The 24,024-nt window shown below is 40.1% G+C and overlaps 1 protein-coding gene across 13 annotated transcripts in view; it reads right to left on the bottom strand.

Moving 5' to 3' along the window:
* Positions 1-24,024, bottom strand: part of nbeab (neurobeachin b) — a 280,354-nt gene that overhangs the window by 84,749 nt on the left and 171,581 nt on the right. For all 13 annotated transcript variants that reach the window (XM_028573291.1, XM_028573290.1, XM_028573293.1 and 10 more), the window contains 3 exons: positions 22,264-22,372; positions 20,127-20,293; positions 9,532-9,656 (listed from right to left, as the gene is read on the bottom strand). In XM_028573291.1, the coding sequence (XP_028429092.1) occupies positions 9,532-9,656; positions 20,127-20,293; positions 22,264-22,372 (401 nt within the window). The remainder of the gene's footprint in view (positions 1-9,531; positions 9,657-20,126; positions 20,294-22,263; positions 22,373-24,024) is intronic.

The raw sequence follows: 24,024 nt of genomic DNA, 5'->3' as shown, positions 1-24,024 counted from the left end.
TACTCATTGACTGAGAAAGTACAGTATGGCAAGACAAAATAATTTACAATATACAGTGCATTTCAGTAATGCATATAGCCAACATATATAAATATATAAACACATTTAGTACAAGAAAATGCATCATAACAAGAAAAACAAGAATACCACCCACACATCCACCAAAAAACTCTGTAAACCAAAAGCACACTGCAAAAACCTCAAAATAACTGATTGAACCAGGCGTCATAACTCACTCTTGATAACCAGAGTATGAGCTTAACAGGTTTATTCTAATGAAGTCTGAGCATATCCACGTTCAAACAAAATAAACTTCTTTCATAGGCTATTAAAATGCATAACATCTAGTAAAATGTATTAAAAGAAACAAACCATGGAGAACATGAAATACGTAATATATGCAGGATGAACCTGATAGGAGATGCTCACTAATGTATTTGCCATAGCATATGAAAGAATGTCAGTGTACACGTTCGCTCACTGAATACATTTGGCGTGGTTGAACATCAGAGGTGATTTAGCTTTTATTTTTAGACAAGGTCAACAATGAAACACTATCTGCAGCTTGAAAGACCAACAGCTGAGTCGGGGGATACATCTCGAGCTCGTAGTCGATTAGAGATATCGTTTGCCGCTTTTGGAGACTTGACAAGAGCGAGAGTGAAAAGGCAGCGCAATTAGGAGGCTGCTTACACCAGGACTTCATCATATGGCTATGGTGGAGCATGCTCATTGAAAAACAAAAAAAACAAAGAGGTCTCGCAACACATTTATCAGCTTAAATCAGCCCATCTCCAACATGTGCCTGCCACACGGCTGCTCAAAACCTTTATGCGAAATTGTCGTTCTGAAGTCCAATGTAGGAAATAACCGAGTAACAAACTCGCGTGCATGAAAGGAAGAACACATATCAAGAAATGGGAGGTGGCTGACACCCGTCTGACATGTTTCCTTTCAGCACAGCTCTTAATTCGCCTCTCCCTCCCCTGAGGAACATGTACCTTGTCTTGAAGAGGTCACATTTGACTCATGTCAACACTGCTACTGAGAAAAAAAAAGTCTGCTTCCTGCTCTGTCTCATATCTAGAGTGCTTTCATCAGACAGAGGGAAGAAGTCTGTGCGTTTCGGAAATGAATTCTGTGCAATGTTAAAGGCAAAAGCCAGCCAGCGGTCAGAGATCAAAGCAGAAAGAGTGAAACTTAAAACTGTAATTCTGTAAACCATCATTACGCTCCGAGTAAAATGAGGGAAAGTTCAGCAGTCAGGCTGATGTTCTGATTGGCAAGTCTGTACAAGGCTGAGTAGACCAAATAAACCATGCTGATTTCTACACGCAAATGACCAACATCTACTGTTGTGGGGGAAGGTGGGGTTCAGCTTTACCCAAAATGCAATTTAGTTCTCACAGACAAAGTAATATGGTTATAAATAACAAGAAACAAAGAGCTATGACATGAAGGAGAAAAAGTGCTGACATGAGAAGTCATCTTCTCATGAGTGATAGCCCGTTGACTCGGAGAGACACTCTTGTATTAAAAGTGCGGCTGTGAAGAGGGTCGCCATTTGTCACTATTAAAGGATTTGCTGTGCAGTGGTGTCGATGCAGACTCATCACAAACATTTTCATGTGTTCACCCTTGACCACTAAATGGCAAAACAAAGAGAACTGCCCTTTAAATATCTGATATAACTCATACAAATGACCTATAATGAAAAAGAACAAGAGACAAGTGCAGGCAGCGGTAGATACTATATGCACATCCAATCCTCAGCTACTGAAGGATTTAAACATTCTTTGCACAGTTGATTTTATGCTGTGAGAAGCTGAAATTCTTCTACATTTGCGTATTAAAGAAAGGAAAACATGTTGCCTACGCTGTCTCACTGTATAATGACGCTACGCCAACTAGCATCTATCTAATTAACCTGCACAAAGTGAGCAGTCCATCGAAGACCACTGGCGTTGACTTCTCCACGTCTCTGGGAAAAAAAATGACAGCAGTTTCATGTCTACTTAAAGCCCTTCAGGAACAGTGCCAGGAGAAGCCACCGACCACCATTCTCATGGGTCCTCTTGTTCAATCACTGAGTTACAACTGCCTCAGAGTGCACTAATTACACTCCGTAAAGTGCATTTCAGAGCTTTCATGACCCCATTGAAGGCTGATGCAGACCTGCCAGCTGCGACCAATGGAGGACGCCCCAGTTACTCATCACTGGGTGCAACAAGGATCCATGGTAATGAAAGTAGGGTGTCTACCGACTGCCTTTTAAGGCACGATTTTCCTAAAAACACACTAAAAATGTTTACATAAAAAAAATAAAACAGCATACTGTTGGGTGACATTTTAGACTTCTTTTATAATGTAATGTAATCTAAGCGGGCAGGAAAGATTGGAGTGAATCCCTCTCAGCCCAGACACAAACTGTTTGAACCCCTCCCCTCTGGCACGAGGCTGCAGTCCATCAGGACTTCTTTCTTCCACTCTGCGGTCAGCCTCACCAACAAGGTCCTGGACCCCTGACTGACTTTGACCCCCCCATCTCTAGTCACTACATGTTGCATTGACCTACATTCTTGACATTACATATACTATATATTTTTGCACCTTCTGCACTCAACCCATTCAGCCTCTTTTTCCTTATGTTTAACAGCTATTTTGTATATATTTGTTTCTGTATTTATTGTTTATTTCATATTAATGTTTGTTGGTTTATGTATGCACCAACCACCAAGGAAAATTACTTATTTATTGTACTTGTGTACTTGTGTTTACATTAAGTTGCTGTTAGGTACTGCGCTGTTATGGCCATTTTGCAAACCTCCTTCACGGATATATGTTTAAACCAAAATTATTTATTTTTATTTATAATGCAATCCTGAAAAAAAGGGGATGCAACCATTTTTTTTTGAAGACACCATGAATTAGCTTTTTTACTTTTTTAATGTGATGTGATTCCTGCTGGTAGAGGACTTGGTCCCAGCTCACACAATGAAGTGAGATTACTACATTCTTTAAAGTGCTCATATTATGCTAATTTTCAGGTTCATAATTGTATTTAGAGGTTATATCAGAATAGGTTTACATGGTTTAATTTTCAAAAAACACCATATTGTTGTTGTACTGCACATTGCTGCAGCTCCTCTTTTCACCCTGTGTGTTGAGCTCTCAGTTTTAGCTACAGAGTGAGACATCTCACTTCTGTTCCATCTTTGTTGGGAGTCGCACACGTGCAGTACCTAGGTAAGGACTACTAGCCAGTCAGAAGAAGAGTATGAGGGCGTGCTGACAGTACCTAGGTAAGGACTACTAGCCAGTCAGAAGCAGAGTATGAGGGCGTGCCATGCTAGCAGCTAGGTGAGCATTATAACGTGTGTTACAAAGTGACCACGTCTGTCTCTGAAGTAAAGGCTGGACTACAATAGAGCTGTTTGGAGCAGTTTGTGAACAGTGTTTTCTGTTGGAGATGGTAAGTCCCTTTGGGGGGGTATTTGGGGCTTTTTCACTTTGTAAACCTATAACGTGCACAAAAAAAGATATATAACACAATAAAAGAAAGGGAAAAAGCCCAAAAGCATAATATGAGCACTTTAATGGTGATGGTGACAGTTTTACAGAAAGTTAAAGCATAAATATCGTTGCATCTCTAGCATTATAAATGGAAAAATGTAGTTGAGCAAATACATAACAAGAACTCCTCGGAGTAATAAAGCCAAGTAAATGTGTTCTTTTGTGAACAAGCTAAAGTCCAATTCAAATAAACTTCATAATCTTAGATACAGACTCCCACTTTGGAAATATTTCAGTGTTCAGTAGTTTTACTATTCAGTATGGAATAGATAAGAGCTGAATGGCCTTGAAAAGACATCTGAATCAACTACAATACTGTTGCCAAGGGTCCATGTTTCATGCACTGCAACGCTGGTGAGTTTCGTGGCACTAGCATTTCATTTTTACAGCCTCAGCGAGTCTCCCATGTATTATACACCCAGCCTCAACCACTTCACTGCCACTCATCAAAAACAAGCCCGCAACATGTATGGGTATGGGTAAAAAAGCTGATTTGGGCAATTTAATATACACAACTACAATTAAAACACAAAATACCCAAAGGTTGCTCATTTTGAGAGATTTTTACCACTGAAGGTTTGTCAATTGATAAAGCAGCCAACATTTTGGACACAACTTAAGAGCCACAGCTATCTCGACCTCTTTCTTAACAAAGACCTGGAGTAAAAAAAAATTAAACCCTGGAGCTTTTGCAGGAATTTTTCTGTTTTATGTCTCATTCTGTCAGATCACTGTAGATAACGAGCATTAGTGTAAGCCTCGGTTCCACAGCTTATTTACTACACTATCTTATAATGTACCTCATTGTTATGTGCGGTCATTCCAACATTCATATAATGCGAGCTCTATAGAATGTTTTAAATATATGTCTTCCGTTTCCCAGACTCTATCTGTTTCAGATCCTGCCCTCCTACGCTCCCTCCTTCTCCACGGGCTCCACATTCCACACGGAGAGAAAAAGTCCAGTCCATGGGATTGCATTACCGGTAGTGGCGATGCAATTCTGCCCTCTGTCTCTTCACTTTTATTTACTCTGCACTGAAAGATGAAATGAGGGAGGGGGGATGACAGCTTCATACTTCCTGTGATGCAAGCCATCCGTATGTGTTTTGAGACTGTTAAAATAAACATTAGAACTTTGATGTAGGGGAGTTTATACGGTGCAGCCGCTTCCTCTTGGGGTGATCTTTATTCAATATCCTGGGATGTGCAGTGCGTGTCTACTGTGCTGCCAGAGGTTTACGAACAACCTCATCTTCTCTCCATCAAAACATTCACAGCAGTGTCTAATAATCCCCCACATCTGGACCTGAACGTTCTAGGTACTCCACGTAACCGTATCTGAGCCTTTCGGTAACGTATTTACCAAAAGGCTGCATTCAAACGTCCGCCGGATTTGCATGTTAGTAAATGTCCTGGAGTCATTTGTCCCAGGTTTAATATCTTTGATTATTATAAAGCTGGAGAAGGTTAATATCTCATCACAAGACTGGTGCCTCTAAAGAGCTATAACGTTCTCTGCCCGGGGCAATCAGCTCTGAGAGAAGCAGCTCACCTGAAATGAGACAGAAAGGACACCCGGAGGTAAAACACCCCGTTAAACACTTGGATCAATATTAACGTGACTTCCATTTCATGCTTGCCCAATTCCAATCACCTAACAATATACTCTGATACTGGGCCGTGGCTGGCTGTAACAGGGCAGGTTATTACAGGCAGAGGGCAGAGACAGAATGTGCTGGCTAAGCTGTCAATGCTGCTAATAGACAACGAGGCAGAGTTTAACCTCCCATCACACACGCTCATCAATGTACACACACACACACACACACACACACACAGCACAAAAGCCATTCCAAAGATTACACTTATGCACTGCTTATGCCAATATATCAACTTGATATTTTTAAGTGCTCATATTATGCTCATTTTCAGGTTCATAATTGTATTTAGAGGTTATATCAGAATAGGTTTTTGCTGTAGCTCCTCTTTTCACCCTGTGTGTTGAGCTCTCTGTTTTAGCTACAGAGTGAGACCTCTCACTTCTGTTCCATCTTTGTTGGGAGTCGCACATGCTCAGTAGCTAGATAAGGACTACTAGCCAGTCAGAAGCAGAGTATGAGGGCGTGCCCTGACAGTAGCTAGGTAAGGACTACTAGCCAGTCAGAAGCAGAGTATGAGGGCATTATAACAAATGTTACAAAGTGAACCATTTTTGTCTCTGAAGTAAAGGCTGGACTACAATAGAGCTGTTTGGAGCAGTTTCTGAACAGTGTTTTTTTTTTGTTGGAGATGGTAAGTCCCTTTGGGGGGGACTTTGGGCTTTTTCACTTTCTAAACCTCTAACATGCACAAAAAAGATCTATAACACAATAAAGGAAAGGGCAAAGCCAATAAGCATAAATATGAGCACTTTAAAGTTTCCCAACATTTGCACTCTTGAAGAACTTCAGGAAGAATATTCAATCTAAATTCTTCGCTTGGCATATAATAATATGGGGAAAAAAAGGCATTGAACTGTCTTTTACAAAAAAAATTTTAACATTTGGGTTTAAAAATGTTCCATTGGCAAGTGGTCAAAATAATTGGTCAAGTAAATCTCTCTTGGAAATCTACACAACAATGAATCAAAGAATCCAACTTCTAAAATGGCAAAGAATCTTTTATTTCATACTATCTAAGAGAAAACACAGACGACTGTGAGACTCTTGAGATACTCTGCTGTCAAAAACGACACAGGCCACTCACATACTAAAATATTCTTTGTGATGAAAAAAAACAACCTTTTCTGCTTACTTTCATTTCCCTCAAGTGAGCTCGTAAGACTGACGTTTACTGTGAACACAACAGTTCAAGTCTGCCCTCTTCAAACTCAAGATGGAGGCTGAGCGTATACTGTCATATCCTGCTGTCAAACCAGAAACTGTGTATTCTATTTGGACAACCTACTGGTTATCCAATAGTCCCGGATTTTAAAGCTTTAATAATGACTCTAAAGGGCCAACTCAAACAACCTCTTTGTTGTTCTACTCTGGTGCCTACGCAGCCGGCAACCCACTAAAAAGTTCAATAGAGATCCCTGTCACATCTAGGAAGCAAAGTCTGGATGTTATGACTAATGGATATCCAACCTCTGTGCCTCTGCACCAGGGTTATCAGCTAAAGACAGGTCCTATCTTTAATACCATGCTAATTAAAAATGAATATTCATAAAAAAAAAAGAAGAAAAAAAAAGCACAAACTGTCATAGGGCATTTAAAAACAAAAAACTGCCAACTGTCACCCCCAACGAAATCTACTGAAGCTCGAAAAAAAGAACAAAAGATTCTTCTCATCTTAAATCATAACAAAACCTGGCCTCCCTCTGCCGTGCAACCACATCAAAGCCTGCCGAAAAAACCCTGAAAGTTCAGCTCACCTCTAAAGGAGAGCAAGAAGGCCATGTGACTGCAGGTGATCCCTTTCACTTGACAACTTTATACATTATTTTGCTCATTAAAACCGTTGCATGCCAGCAGGACTTCAGTCAACAGAAACAAAACTGATAGCTTAAAAGCATATTCTAGTGATCTGATGGACTAATATTATATGTGTTTGTGGCATTTTCTTGACGACATCTGTCATATAAGTCACTAAAGGAAATGACACACACGTATACCAATTTGAGCAACTGCACAGTAGGTAAAGAGGCCAATGGGCGATGCTAAGTGACAAAGCAGATGGAGCAAGCCTTTGTTGCACAATGTTCAGTTTCAGTATCAAATACTTACAAAGGCTTGGAAGGCAGCTATTTGTAGCTTGTTTCTTCCCAGAAGAAGGACAATCAGAGTTTCTCTACAACATAGCTTAAAGCGGCCATATTATTCTCATTTTCAGGTTCATAATTGTAATTTCAGATTGTATCAGAATAGGTTTACATGGTTTCATTTTCAAAAAACACCATATTTTTGTTGTACTGCACATTGCTGCAGCTCCTCTTTTCACCCTGTGTCAGGTCTCGGTTTTAGCTACAGAGTTAGACCTCTCAACTTCTGTAACATCTTTGTTGTCCGTCGCACATGCTCAGTAGCTAGGTAAGGATTACATGAGCTAGCTAGCTGTTTCTCCAACTTCAGTCAGTACAAGGCAGGATTAGCCGGGAGACTTCTTCTAAACGAGGGCGCACTTCACACTTTGCGTTGAATACCTGCAGAACAGGGACATGGAAGTAGTTCTATACAATTTATTTGTAGATTAGGGTGAATTTGTGTGTGTTGTAGCAGTGTTTTGCCATTGAGAACGAGCTAGCATGCTAGGCCCCTCGTTTCGGCTAGTGACGTAGAAAGCTGTGCAGATTTTGAACAGCTCACCCGGAGACTGAGATACAGGTGTATCTGAATGTGTCCTACATTCAGAAAGCCATATCTCACTCAAAACAGCATGGATGTTTGTTTTTTTTTTTCAAAGTTTGTATGCGTGTGGAAGCACCAGAGACACAAAATAACACCCCAAATCCCAGAAAAAGTGATTTTTTTTTCATAATATGGGCACTTTAATATGTTGCACGATCGCCCCCACATACCTCGAAAGCTCTGTCAGAAGAATTGTGTGTGTTGGAATTTTTCTAAACTGAATTTAATGCATCTTTATTTCTGTCTTTAAGTTACAAAATAATAATAATAAATTAAAATAAAAAAGAAAACTGCTCAAACTGCTACAAAATAATGAGTAAATGTCTAAAAAAAAAGATTACAGCAATAACTGGGAAGGTGTAAACTGCAATTAGCAATTATTAGTGAGGTGAGCATTGTTTACAGCATACTGAAAATGTGGATCAAAAGCTTTACATTACACTGCAGGGGAAGTTTGAGACTTTTATATTGATGTTTTGATATATTTTACAGGTGTGCTGGTATTTACAGGTAGGCAAAGTTGATGCAATGCAATTTCTTTGCAGATGATATCGATGTTCAAAGGGTCTTTGATATTTCGAAGCAGGTATAAAGTGCTGAAGCGATAACATTTCTTTCCTTGAGTCCTCCCCCCCAGCAGTGTCAACATATAACCAAAAGCCCGCAAAATTAGCTCACCATAATGGAGCCACCACAAAATCTAAAGCAGACGGTGCAATTATTGCATCAGTGTCTCATATATGGACCACCTGCAGCCAAAGCGGCAGCTGGCATGCGTTTATCTACAGTGCTGCCATGATCTTAATACAGCAGTCACGGCAGAGCTAGCAAAGCAGCAAGAGGATGTCCTGAACACTGAGACAGCCAGAGGTCAGTGAACACTGTGATCACTATGCATGTGTTGCTATAGGTCTACAGTCGTTTTAAAAGGCTACCCTGACCATAATGCATTGCCTGTTTTCTATTTTCTATAAAGTAAAGAAGGTGCTTACTCCATTAATTTCAGAATCAATACATTCACCCTTGTGCCATTAATACATTTGCTCTGCTATTCAATTACAGATAGGAGAGAAGGGCCAATGGTGTTTAATAGTACTAAGCTGCTTTCCTTTAAAAGTCGGTGTTGCATGACATAAGGCAAAATTGACACAAGGTGGTGGGCAACACTAAAAGACTGACTGGCTCAATGAAAAAAAGTTTCAGGCAAAGAGAAGAAAAAAAGTTAGGCAAAGAGAAGAAACAATAAAGGGAGAGATCCAATTTGTTCTTGAGTATGTGCTGTGATGGAAATAAAAAAGTGCAATAAAATGTATATGTCATGTTCAATTCACAGGACTCATAAATACGTCAGCCATTAAAATGACACTTAACTTCTCCTGAGCAATATGCTAAACTATATGGACAAGTGTGGGCTAACTTCAGTGCCCTTTCAATACTTTCCCTATAATGCTATAACGAAAACATTTATATTCTACATTTAATGGGGTAATGATGTTCTTGAATGTTCAGCTCCCTAATTCTAATGGGTTTTAAAAAAATACTCTGATCAATGAAATGATAAACTCACCATACTCCTGCAGTGACTTGCACGTGACATCCAAGTGGGTGGAGCCAAATGGGTTTCTGACAAATCTCCGCCTCCGCCGCAGGTCATCTTCCCAGTAGTCGAGACGCCAGAAGTCGTGCAGCTGACTATGATAGAGACAAGAAGACAGGCAGGTTAGATGGAGCACACACCCCTCGCTGATGGTCTGATTACAGCAGCCACGTCCTTATCAGGGGGAAACATCTTGAGGAGGGAAATCAGGCCACGGATAGCAGATTTATTAGGCCGACTAGTGGCAGGCTCTGCAGAGGCCCAGTAATGTTAGCTCTGCTAAAGCCTATAGCATAAGAACAGCAGGGAGCAGCAGCAGCACCAGCACACATAAATCACAGGCACTCCCATTAACAAATACAGCATCAAATTACAAGTATAAATGGCACAGCTTGCCTCCTTTTTTTACAATGTTTTTTAACAAGTCTTGTAAATCAAAGTTAGGAACCTCAACGCAGACAGCGTGGGGTTTAATGATCGGGGTCTTGGGGCGGTTGAGGCATGAGCCTATAAAACAAGCCCCCTCCCTACATATGTGGAGCCATGATTAAAATAATGTGCTGAAATATTCATTGAAATGATTCCCAGAGCCCTGGAGCAACTCGACTGAAAATTGCATTTTTATTCATTATTAATAACAGCGAATTAGGGTCGTAAAAAAGGGAGAGAAAAAGAAGAAAACAGTTCCAGCATGTGGTAACCATCTTTGTAAATGATTATTTCAACATAAGTGAGGACCTGGGATAATTTTATTGCCTGCAGCTAATGCAAACCATTAAGCACCAGGACTAGCATTCGGTTACTAAGTGCTGCTTGTTCCAAGTGTGCACTAGCTGGAGCTATTTCAAAGCCTTTATGCTTCCTTTAGAGGGAAATGCAGCAAAAAGTCTTGCTTTAATTTACACTGAACGGGGAGAAGTAATACATAACAAATAGTGATGATTTAAATAATTGGTGTGCAGTTGACAGGAAGGTAAGATGTGATTACATCAGCCTAGCATGAGGTTCATTTTCATTTAGTTTTCAGCCAGATTTGAAGAAATATGGCATCGCTCGGTTTCATTTTGTTGAACTTCAACAGCTACAGTATGTGTGGTTAGAAGAGAACATTCCAATATCCATGCTATCCATGCTGTAGAAGAACAGAGCTCTTTATGCTAAAAAATTTTAAAATGTTGTCTTTGCCTCCAAATTACAAAATAGTAAAACACTAAAAAATGTCACTCAAAGCTCCAAATAAGACCTGGGATCTGGTACTGTGCGTCCAAATCCAAGTAGAGATTTTGCAGTGCGTGCAGGATATACAGTAAGACCTTGGCATGCAGCCGTCTATTGCATTGTATGGCTCTGCCCCCTTCCCTGCCGCAGCATTGAAGCAGTCTAAACAGATTAAAGTGTTACAGGGGATCACATCACAAAATACAGCCTCCTTGCTCCATGAATATAATATCTACAAATGTCAGAAATCAAGAGGATCAGGAGACTTAGCTGGGCTCTGACAGCAACAAGAGCTCAGTTTCAGTTAAGTATCAATCAAAATTGAGTATGTGTGTGCGCGCGTTCGTTGTGCGCACAAAGTATCACGAGTCGCTGTATGCAAACGCCTTGAGCTTGTCCCCTGTCAATCTCCCTCAAAGCTTAACGGAGGAAAAGAGAGATGTCAGTGGGTTGAAAGGAGAAACCCACGTAAATGATATTGTAAATGCAAGATTACGCAGTGTGAAAAATGTAAATCCACTGTAGGCAACTGGGCGATTACTGCTGAAGATTATGTCCCCTAATTCTTAGTGCAAATAGACAGCAGATGCCAGTGGGGGATAAATCCGCCACTTTGAAGATTTCCTTATAACAGCATTAACGGCATTTTATTTGGTCTGCTTAAGGACGCTCACTTGAGTACAACTTTAGTTTAAGCCATTCATTTGTGTTTAACAGCAATCAAATACACAACAAACCAAATCCTCAAGTTATATTGACTGATTTACCAGTTGGATGCCAAGATTTGGATGCGTCTTCCCTTTGATCTATCCTGTGCATATGGTTTCAGTTTGATTGTGGTATTCTGCCATTTGAATAGGACCTGTGATATTCTAGACTATGTGGTCAGTGCTTTTCCGGATTTGGACTGTGCCAAAGTGCTGTGCTGAAGGAACCTCCTATCTGAGGGTGGTCCAAAAAGTGCTCAGAAGGATTGCAGTCCTGATAATCTAAGATCTACAGCTGGGAGCTTCTGAGCTCTCACACAAGGGATTTCTGAGGTGGCACTGAGCCACTGAATGGCACATCCATGTCTTAAAAGCATGGTGGCAATTAAGGAATAAGCAAGAAGTTTAACTTTTTGTCAAAATCAGTATAGTCAAATGGTACTTGGCAAGCACATGCACACATTTGAGCCATTTAATATGCTGCAAAAGCTAACAATCGAGCCTGATCCCTACGTTTTTTCAAAAATGCAGACAATAAATTTTGAGTAGGGCTGGGCGATATGGGGAAAATCAAATATCACGATATTCTTGACAAAATACCTTGATGTCGATATTGCGACAATAATATAGGATTGACAATTGGTGCTTTAACATCATATTATTTACACAATGAGATTTTTGGATAAATAATCATCAGAGATGTTGATTTAATGACAAAGTGTGTAAAAGCAAATAATAGAATCTGTTGAGTTCAGAAAATGACATCACTTTACTCTAACGCAGCCTTCAAAACCAGGAAAAGACCACACTTAATATATTATGATTTTACGATAGACAATATCTTGTCTCAAATCACGATATCGATATAATATCAATATATTGCCCAGCCCCAATTTTGAGTACAGGTGATGAAATACAACTAGTTTATTCATTTCAGAATCATTAATAGGAAGCCGGCTGTCTGTATTGTCTGTGTAACAACAACAAATTGTCCACACAATGGCATTCTTTATTAAGCAGAGTTGGCTCAGGACCTCCTTATTTTCCACATCAAATGTGTCTGGCTTCATGACAACCATAAAGAATGGCTGTGAGCTGGCCTCCTAGAACCTGACAAAATGTATTAGTCCCGTCACCCATCAATCACCCAAATGGATTTCAAACCGCATTTTAAAAGCTAATTTTCCAGCACTGATAACCTACAGGAAACAGGAGCACCATTATTTATGGATGCTTTCAGACTTGCTAAGTGCAGTAGGATAAATGTGTGAGAGGACTATCGTCTATTCTCTTCTCTTTTAAATAGGTATTTAAAGCACACCTTTCCTCACGGAGCCATGCAGAGGTTTCCGAATTGCCAGACCTAACACCCCAGTCTACAGGGAATGGGTTTTGTTTGTAAAAGGAAAGGGAAAGCTGACAGGCATAATTCAAAATGAGATGGGGAGGAAAATAAAAACCAAAAGGATTGATAAGTTTTATAGGAAATTATAACATCATTCTAGACGAGAGAAATACTTTTGACAGCTGACAAGGGCTCATATTGGATTAAAGGGTGATGTATTGTTAGTGCTGCTGTTATATTAGAGCAGCAGAGAGACCTTTTTTGTTTTCTCATATGTTGTCTGGTTATTTGGAGAATAGTTTTGATGTTGGAGTAAAAATGTCAACTTGAACCAGTGCAAGGAATAACCAACCAGGTTAAAAGGTGCTTGTTTGAGACCTAAATCGTGTCTCAAATCAGCAAAGTCTCTCCTTAATTTAAAAAAAATGAGGAAAAATCCAACCTTTAAGGACACCAATTTTCTTTGTGAATGGATAATGTATCGTAAATAAATAAATGTTCTTTCTTAAAATACAGGGGGCATAAGTCAGTACAGCCCTATGTTAAATTCTCATAGAGGCAAGCAGATTTTTATTTTTAAAGGCCAGTTATTTCATGGATCCAGGATACCATGCATCCTGATAAAGTTCCCTTGCCCCCCCCCCACATCATCACATACCCTTCACCATACCACCACATCATCACAGACCCTTCACCATACCTAGAGATTGGCATGGGGTACTTTCCATAAGATCATCTCTTAATACAAATCAAACCAGCTATTGGGCTAACTGAAATAAAACCATGCCAATCTCTAGGTATGGTGAAGGGTATGTGATGATGTTGGGGGGCAAGGAACTTTATCAGGATGCATAGTATCCTGGATCCATGAAATAACTAGCCTTTAAAAATAAAAATCTGCCTGCCTCTATGAGAATTTAACATAATGGTGTACTTACTTATGCCCCCTGTATTTTAAGGAAGAACATTTATTTATTTACGATTCATTATTCATTCACAAAGAAAATTAGTGTCCTTAAAGGTTGGATTTTTCCTTTTTTTTTAATTAAGGCATTAAGATCAATTTCCAAAAGATGATTTTTTTATTCCTCTTTTTAGTCAACTTTAGCATGGGTGTATTCACTTATGCTAAGCACTGTACTTAAAAGTGCTCACTCACTAAAAGCCACGCAATTGCCAAACGTTTAAAGATAAAATAATTGAATAAAAGTAATTACACAGATCTATTGTCGAAAGCAATAATTACCTTCATGTTTTTTCAAGTCCCTTAAACCGGAATGGCTCAATAAAACATGTACAGGGCAGATGAGGATCTCATGGTTCAAGATTTCCTTTTTATTCTATTCATGCTCAGAGGAGATTTGTGTGAGGCGGTCGTCAGGAAGGACAGGGACATGCTGATTCAATAAAACACCATTATATTCCTTTTAAAAGCTTCCATTGGTGACATGAGTGGGGGGTAATTATAATAAATACCAGTAATCAGTGACAATTCTATTCAAAGGCACAGTGACTGGTTTCTATCATACACACACACACACACACACACACACACACACACACACACACACACACACACACACACACACACACACACACACACACACACACACACACACACACACACGGGGGGCAGTTTTCAGTGTAACTGAGGACAAGTGGTCTTTTCTTTCGTTTTCAGTTGTCCTAACAGACTCGGACTATGAGTTCCAAAGTCCATGAGGAATCTGTCGGAGATCCAACAACGCTGCATCTAAAAGTATTGATAAAAAATAAAATAAGAAATAAATGTATGTACGTGTAACATGTAACACGCATCTGCCCAAACAGAACTACTGAGGTAATTCTGGCACCATATTTAGTCCAGACACGTAAGAAACAATCTCTTATTTAACTAAATAACGTTACTTAATGGAAGCGGTCCTTTGATCCCATTAAAATGACAACCACATATGTGGATCTATAATGATAGGGATTCCACACATCATGAAAACCATCAGGCAGCCAGCAGACACTAAAAACCAAAGCGGGGAAATGCTAAACCATTGTCTGTCAATATGTGCATTCTTTCTGGTAAGTATTTTTATAGAACATTCCTCAACATACTGCTGCTGGATAAAAGAAAATAAAAAAAAAACAAAAAAACAATAAAAATAAAAAAAATAAAAAAAGACACTATGCATCAAAAAAAGTGGTGACTGGCAACCATATGGTGATGAGCATTTCTCAGCCCGCTGCTTTCAAAGTAACCTATAAACTAAGAAAAAAGTACACAGTCATTTTCCCTATGAAAACACATCAAGTTTGATCATGCCAAGCGTGAAGCGACCGTGTGGCCAACATCGTGATCGGATTACCACAGAGGGCTGCAAATGGTAGACGAGACCTTCATCTCTTTAATTTCGCCATTTCTTCCTCATCGCTACACTCGACACTGTTGCAGACGTGAGGATACCAAGCTGAAGATCCAAACGCTTCCAGTTATTGGATATGACTTTTCTTTTGTAGTTTGAGAGACAGAGAATAGGCACACGGACCAATGGCTAATGGACAAAGACCAAAGGGAAACAACACAGCAGCAACAAGATAAACTCCAGGTCATCTGGAGTAATGAAGACAGACGTACGCGATCAGACGAGGGATGAGGAGCCGTACTGTACTATAGGTGAACTCTCCTGGATCGCCAGCTTTGTGGATCCCCATCTTTCATCGGAAATGGGGCACAGTCAGGCGATGCCCAGCTCAATTTCAACACCCGATGAAATTGATGGTTGTGTGAATGGGCCTCTTTCCAAAGATAATTAGCACAGTGTGCAAGGTTAAGAGTGCCCCGCGGGAATAGAGCCTGGTGTAGGTCAAGAACAAATGCAAGTAGATAGAATATCAGCTTGCAAGAACAAAAGGAGGATCATGTTATAAATACGGTCTAATTAAATGAAGAATAAAAACATTATCACTTGCAAGCTGTTTTGATAGAAGCTGCATTTTATCTCTAGATTGTGGACTGCAAAATGAAAGCTGGTATGCAGAGGACTGGTTCAGACAAAAAATGGCTTTGTGGGGGTGGGCAGAATAGAAAGCTCTAAAGTCTGCATGCAATCCATAGCAAATCAAAAAAAGAAAACAGCCATTTAGAGGTACATTGATTTTATAGTGGTTTCTAGGGTTACTTAATTATACTATATTCTTACTAATTGTAACTGAATTACATTTACATTGATCCTAAGGGTTTTCAAAGAAAGCCTGCTACTCCGGATGTCTAAAAGAATAATATTTTTGAATTATATATTTTATACTGTCAGGTTGATTTTTGTTTATACTAGCAGGACCAACCAGAGACCTTGGCCTTTCTTTTCTGCCCCAGAGGGGCCGTCAGACCTTGAACCCTCTGAGCTGTAAGGGCCTCTAAAGGTGCTCCCCCATTGTGCTGGTGGACTTCTATTAGAATTGATAACACTTTCAGGCGAAACCAACTACTCTGCGCGCATCGTGAGTAAAAAGGTTCATTCAATCACAAAGTTATTATCCAGGGGCAGATTGTTACCATTCATCAAGAGGGAGAGATGAAACTCACTGTTAGTCAAGGGAAACGGCTGTTTCGCTGCCTTGCCACAGATCAATATATGCCGCCATTTTCCTTTTTCTCTCCTCTGCTACAAAAAAGTAATTATACAGAAGAAATGTTGACAATCAATAGACTAGTCAGGTAAGGTTAAGGTCTGCTGGGGGGGTGGGGGCAGCGGACGCTCCTCCGTCAGCTGTCACTGATGCTGCTGATGTGAACACGGACGCCCACATGGGAACAAAAGGAGGGTTGTCTCCTTCAGACCCTTTTACATTTCTGTTAGGGTGGCCGTGTCCAAACAATTAGTATCCAAGAGTGCTGGCGAATGCACGGCAGAGAATGACACGAGAGAGATTCACTGCAGCTCAGGTTGGGAATATTTAAGTGTCAGTAGTGTGTATAGTAGGTGTACCTGGTTGTCTGTGTAAGGCTACATCACCGGTACACCATGTGAATGGCGCAAACATCAATAATAATATATTCTCTTTATTAAAACAGTTTTTTGTGGCAAAAAAAACTTTAAAGAATGCTTTAAAAAACTTGTAAAAAAAACAAACAATAAGTTGGCAAATATACCGCTCACTGTGTACTTTAAATTGTTTGATAAGTTACAAATTTTGGATGTGAGAAACGAATGGTTGCTGCTTCACTTACTCTTTGTGTACGGTGAGAGAACTGCAGAAGGAGAACGACTTTACAGCATCGTCCCAGTAAGGTAGCCCTATGCTGCAAAATGGGTGGATGTTATTTTTCAATGAATTCATCAGCATCGCCTTGACATCTACTTTCACTTTAGACGAGCCTGAACTTTATAATCCACTGGCAGGGTTCAGAGGTCAACAGCAGAGGGGACCAGAGGGCAGGAAAAATCACTCTCTGCCTGGAAAAAACTCTGACATCCAATTTTCAACTTGATTTATCAGTGTAAAGCTAAAATTGATAGTGTGTCATTACTGGGCAGGGAGCTGTCCTGGAGAGATGTATCAAAGCCTCCTCGTTTTGATTTAGTGCTGGCCGATCAATACAACCCTATACTGTTTCAATTTGAGGAGTATTGATTTTCCTATGCCGAGTCTATGCAGGGGGACATTCATCATCAAGCAAGCATATAGTATGATCTAACAGGGCACCGTAGGGTCTGATCTGCATGACTGCAGAGCAGCTGTTCTCAAGCCTTGCATAGAATATTTCCTTGTTGTCCAATGTGCTGCAACACAATTCCATACACTGTTTGCCACAAATTGAACAACAGCTCAAAATGGGGGGTGGCCTTCAGAGATACAGATGTGCAGATGTCTGTAACTGGGCGGTTATATCAACCTAATGAGCAAACACTGGTAAAAGAAAAAATATCAACATATACGTAATACCAGTTTCTGCCCCCTGCTTGCCTACAAATAATTTGGTTTATAATATATTCTAGGCAAATAATAAATATCCTTTTGGCATGTCTCCAGACAGAGCTTAAGAGTAAAAGGCAAAGCAATTTCTGGGAGTGAGGGTGAAAACAAACATTAACAACTAAAGTCTCTCACTCCCCCTTCTCTCTCTCTCTCTCTCTCTCTCTCTCTCTCTCACAGACATAACAGACAGCCACCTCAAAATGCTCGAGGGCTTTATATCTTACAAGAGCAGCATAAATGGGAAAGTTAATGTAGCATTGAATAAGACTAAGCTGCTGAACTGCAACACTGCCTTAAGCTTGTGAGCATATTGCATCATTTTTCTTCACCAGCAGGTTACCATTAAATTTGAATTTGCTGGAAGTTTTGCAGTATCATTTACAATGCACCCACGCTCAATAACCTTTTGTTTCAATGCAAATGCTATGCCTCTGAGAGGGGCTCCATAAATATTTGAACACGAGCCCAGAATTCAATCCAATAGATTTTTGTCATGGCTACTTCTGTTAAGGTTCAAGCAGTTTTATGAAAATCTGAATTTCAATACTGACGCCTTCTCAGTCACGACCAACATATCTTTTTATTTGACAATATCTATAATACTGAACACAATTTTTGTACATGTTCGGTTTCTCTTTAGTAGTTCTTAGCCTAACTGCAGACAGAAAATGACACAGCGAGTAATGCCAATATAACTACATTTGATATCATGAAGGAAGTAGAAACTGGCCACAGTACCATGGAAAAAGAAACCAAATGTAGCTGCATATGACAGCTGCTGTTTTGGGAGGAAACTCTTTCAACTTTACTGCAAGTCAAATACATAAAGTGGAGCCGTAAAAAGTAATTAGACCGGCTAGAATGTTTTTCACGATAACGGTAAAGATGGTTTAAGATATGAAATAAACCCAATTTCAACGAACATGTTTGAACATCTGCATTGTGTTTTCAAAATGTAATAACAAATCCAAAGCTACTGTTTCAGCAAAGAGGCTAAATTTGTTTTGGCAAATCAGCAGTGCTGGCCTGTGTAAAAGTGCCAGACTGTCTTTCAAGTGCCTGGTCTTGGAAAATGCAGCTCACAGCACAATCAAGTATTTGGATTCATGTTTGACATTTTATTCTTTTACTTTCCATTTCTGCATCTGACCTGCATCCAGTGATGCAGATTATTATTATTATTTTTTTACAGACACAAATGATTCTGCAAGCAGCAACTGAAGCATCCTCATTCAGGCTTTAGAACAATTGCATTAATGTTGTTACATCTGTAACAACAGACACGTGTTTAAAGTGCTCATATTATGCTCATTTTCAGGTTCATAGTTGTATTTAGAGGTTATATCAAAATAGGTTTACGTGGTTTAATTTTCAGAAGACACCCTATTTTTTTATGTACTGCACACTGCTGCAGCTCCTCTTTTCACCCTGTGTGCTCTCTGTCTCTGTTTTAGCTACAGAGTGAGACATCTCGCTTCTGTTCCATCTTTGTTGGGAGTCGCACATGCTCAGTAGCTAAGTAAGGACTACTAGCCAGTCAGTTGTAGAATACGAGGTTTATAGGTAGGTGAGCATTATAACGTGTGTTCCAAAGTGACCACGTTTGTCTCTGAAGTAAAGGCTGGACTACAATAGAGCTGTTTGGAGCAGTTGGTGAACAGTGTTTTCTGTTGGAGATGGTAAGTCTCTTTGGGGGGGACTTTGGGCTTTTTTCACTTTGTAAACCTATAACGTGCACAAAAAAGATATATAACACAATAAAGGAAAGGGAAAACACTTTAAATCCTCCGCTCTTAGCTCAGTATGAAATACAAACAGTATGTTATAACACCTCTGTTTGTCTAATATAACTCCTGCCATTTCACTCTGGATCTGTGGGACCATGTGGATGCAGGTGAGAGGTTGGAGGCAGAGCAGGAGAGCCCGCGGTTATTTTTAACAGGGTCCATGGGAAAGTCTGCAACTACCACCAGGTGCTGGGCTGTGTTACTGAGAGGGTCAATGAATGCCTGGACAACAGTGCAGAAACACCCCCCAACACCCCCCCTTTCCCCGTCTGTCGGAAGACTGGCCAATCAGCTGTCCCCAGGGGATCGAGCCACTCCACACTGTAATTGCGTTTGCTGACCCGATCGCTGACCCTATCGGATCCTGGGAAAATGACATTAACTGGTGGTCCAACCCCATCCCTGCAGAGGTTTGTGAACAGGTAACTTTTGTCCTCTAGGTTGGACACTACTGTAACGCTGAGCAGCTCTGGTTCACGTTAAAGACTCGACGTGGCCCACGTTGGTCCGAAGGTGAACTCGTGAAGTGTGAGGGCTTACCTCTGGGCCAGCGTCCCCCAGGCACCGTGCTTGTTGGTGAGGATGTTGACGATTTTCTGCTTTAACTGGTTGGCTGTCACATGGTCTCTGTGTTTAGCAGCACTGATCAGGTGGTCACACATCTTCTCTTCTTCTTTTCTGTCAGCAGCATATTGGGCACAGTTGGACTAATTTGACATTAAAAAAAAAGAAAAAATAAAGAAGGAAAAAAGAAAAACAGTGTGAACCTCATTGTATATTTATGGCTTTCAGTACAGTATCCAATGCCAAAAGTGATGTCTGACATTGTACTAATAGCATTTGAGAATGTTTTACTTGAATAAAGCCAGAATAATATATACCCTCTAATGGAGCATTTGTCACACTGAAGAATGTTATGGCTTCATTCAACACACTTGAGTGCATAAAGATATTAGTGGACAGCTGAGAGATATATTTCTGCTCCCTTGGAGGAGTGCAGTAAATCATGGCGAGCACATGAAGGCAGTCCATTGCCTAACCGCGGACAGATGAGGCTCCCTGCTAGGTAGCCTTGGATGGTGCTATTAGAGGAGAAGGGAAAATACTCTTAATAGAATATATATAACAAAGAATATAGTGTGTCTACACTGCCATTATATCAAGGAATACATTATTGTCCCCTGGTATATGGTGGACAATGTAAAATATGCAGCCATTTCCTAGAACAAAATGTGGACACAAACTTGGAAAAATTAAATAAAAATATTCTTTATACCATAGTCCAACTAGTGTTTGATATCCAAGTAAATTATCTATTTAAATTGAATTGGCCACATGTGAAAAATGGCGATATTGGTTTTTCCAGACGACTCTAAGTATTCCAAGTGGCTAAAAGTGATCTAGAGGAGCACGTCTGACCCTATCTTTGCTGCTAAAACAAGATTGTCTCACCATGCCACCCTGGGGGGAACTCTTGCTAATATTCAAAATCTAATTTGCTAACAGAAGCTGGAAGTAAATTGAATTTCCTGCTTCAAATTTGAATTCTGTCAGATGTTATACTTCAACATATTCTTCATACAGCGGATAACTCAATCTCTGCTTGTCACCTTGCATCACCACGTGGTGCTGTGACAAATATCAAACGTTATTTATCACGTTAAGGCATATGACGCGTCGCCCTGACACCAACATAATTGTAAAAGTGTCTTATCTGCGTCGTGAATCTTCAATCTTGGAGAGTGGGTAATAAAGTAACATCAGAGCTAGATGAAAAGTGTAGGCTGTCTGGAGTTGGCAGACAGAACGGATGGGGCCAGGTACACTTCCCCCCCCCCCCCTCTCCTGACATTGCATATCTAGCCGTCTCTTCCAGTTTATCTAGCGGGTCAAGGATCCTCAAGAACTGTATGTCAAGCAGCTGTTTGAGGATGGCTGCTTTTGCCAGATAAGAAACTCATCACACTCACATGTACAAGCTGCTAACAGAGGTGCTGGAAGTATGTGTGTGTCTGTGTGCGTGCGTGAGGGTTTGTGTGATTATACACATAGGATGTCTTCTAATATTCTACAATAACCAAACAAACTATTTCAATACAGCAATATGTCTATATATTTTGCTGTCAATCTCTGTGGCATGGATTTACTCCATGTGCTAATTTGCTGACTGATTTACTGTAGCTTGCACTGAAAAATACAAGGGCCATGTTTTTTTCTTCATATTAGAAAACGATTAGAGAAAAATAAAAGCTAAATACTCATTACTGCAAGAAAAGTAATATTCAGACATTGAACATCATCAATATATTCAGTAAATATTTGTCTTTTTTTCCGCCACTCTTCAGGTATAAGTCCAAAAAACATGGTCTTACTCTCCAGGGACACATGACATCTAAAAAAGTCACGTGTGAAATAGGAGTGGTTTGTACTGAGCATATACAGCTGAAGGACATTTTTAAACTATTAGGATTTGTTTAGAGACCATTAGAATATTGACAAAATATTTTATTTTCACAGAAGAATTCATGCAATTTGAATTTGGAGAACCAATGATCTGCAATAGTGCCTTTCACAGTTGATTATATTCTCTTTTGTACAATATCTTGTCAGTAGTTTGATTCTGTGCCCAACTTTACCATTCAGGTTCAGACCCAAGACAGGACAGGGCAGGTCATACCTCAAACTCTGCGTGTTTGTGGACGTCCTCTGCTCGCTGTCTGTTCAGGATGAACTCAGCCTCGTTGGCTACCCGAACTATGTGGTCCTTCATGGCATGGCAAAGCAACCTTTAACGAAAAAGAGAAAGTAAAATGCAGCATACACATATTATCAATAATTAGGATTTTTTTATTAGCTCAAATCTGTTGTAATGACACCCCTGAGGAAGGAGCAGGGTTAAGGCAAATATACTGTAGCTTGTCAGAATCGGGCAACATTGAAAATGCAGTCTAGTAAACAGCATCATTTGTCTGTGTTATGTTGCAAGGCTGCAGGTCAGTGACAGATCCTTCTGTAGCATTAAGGAGGGAATGGAGTGCCATTAGAGCATTGAAGCCTGTCTGGCATACTCCTGATTGACTGAGCATCCCTTCACACTGGCCAGAACATCAACCCAGTGCCTGCATCGCTCGCAAGTCTGGCCGTGAACAACTTCTCACACGGCTGCCTCGGGAGGCCCCGTGGTCTCCGCCCACATTCACATTTAAATTCCAGTATCTTTAATAATCGAGAACACCCTGGCTACTGTGTGTAGATTACATGCCATTTTACACACCATTAGGCCAGCTTTGTTTTAATTAAAGCAGCCCCTGTTCCTCTCCAGTGCTTGATACAGATTGTAATTTCCCTCCTGTCCCAAAGAGAGGCAGTAATCCCGAGGCTGCATTCATCAGCTGCTATTGCCTCTTTAACTGCTGACAGGCACTCATTAATAGACAGACGTCGACTGTTCAAAGACGGGGGCTGACAACGCCAAGCTTTGTTTTGAAACCAAGAGTAGATGAGAAAGCAAGTTGACGAGTGATATATGGAGATAGAGAGAAGAAGAGATGCACGCTCTCTACCACACTGTTGTGTTAATATTTCATAGACAGATAACACAAATCAATACAGGTTTTCACACTTGGCCTGGATGTGAGTGATCATATCTGTCAGAGTTTTAAAACTGGTCTTTGGAAGTGTTAAATTTGTTTGTGTATTACCTGGGGATGTATCAATGAATCGTGAATCGGTTAAAAATCGATATGGATGTGTAAAGATTACAACCGCGATGCAATAGTTATACATTTAAAAGTTATTTTGATGTGGAATTTGTCTCTTCTTGTTTTTATTTATTTATTTAATAGAGCAGAGAATAAGATAAAATACAACTTCAGTTGCACTTCTGACAAGAGGCCACATCCGTTGTTTCGGACAAAAAACTGGCATTGCCATTGTTTCCGACCTGCGATATGAAAAAGGACTAATGTTTACAAGATGACATAAATAGTTCTATTTGGAAATAATAAATCATTCTCGACTACTGGGGTGATTCTTTAGGGGAGTGCATCTACATAGAAAATATAAATGAAAAAGGAACTTTTCTATTGTGAATCATTCTTTGTTAAACTTTAATGCTTTAAAAACACCAACGCAGGGAAGCGCTGTGAATAACGTTACTCTGTAAGTGATTTTGGAGAGGGAAATGAGGTAGTTAAATACACTGGTTGGCTCACATGACAATGATCAATCCAGGCTAAAATCAATGATATTATATGCATGCGTCTTGCTTCCTCTAAATTTTAGGCTGTGGTCGACTAGCAGGGCCTGCTTTGTTTGTTTGATAAACTGATCAACATTGATTGTGATTGGTGGTTGGCTGTGCATGCAGAGCCTGCATGTCACACACTAGCAACAAACTGCATGTCCAAAAACACTTAGGTACAATATGTGACATTTC

Source organism: Perca flavescens, chromosome 3, assembly GCF_004354835.1.
Source record: "Perca flavescens isolate YP-PL-M2 chromosome 3, PFLA_1.0, whole genome shotgun sequence".
Classification (NCBI taxonomy): Eukaryota; Metazoa; Chordata; class Actinopteri; order Perciformes; family Percidae; genus Perca; species Perca flavescens.
This window is presented reverse-complemented; position numbering and strand designations above follow the sequence as displayed.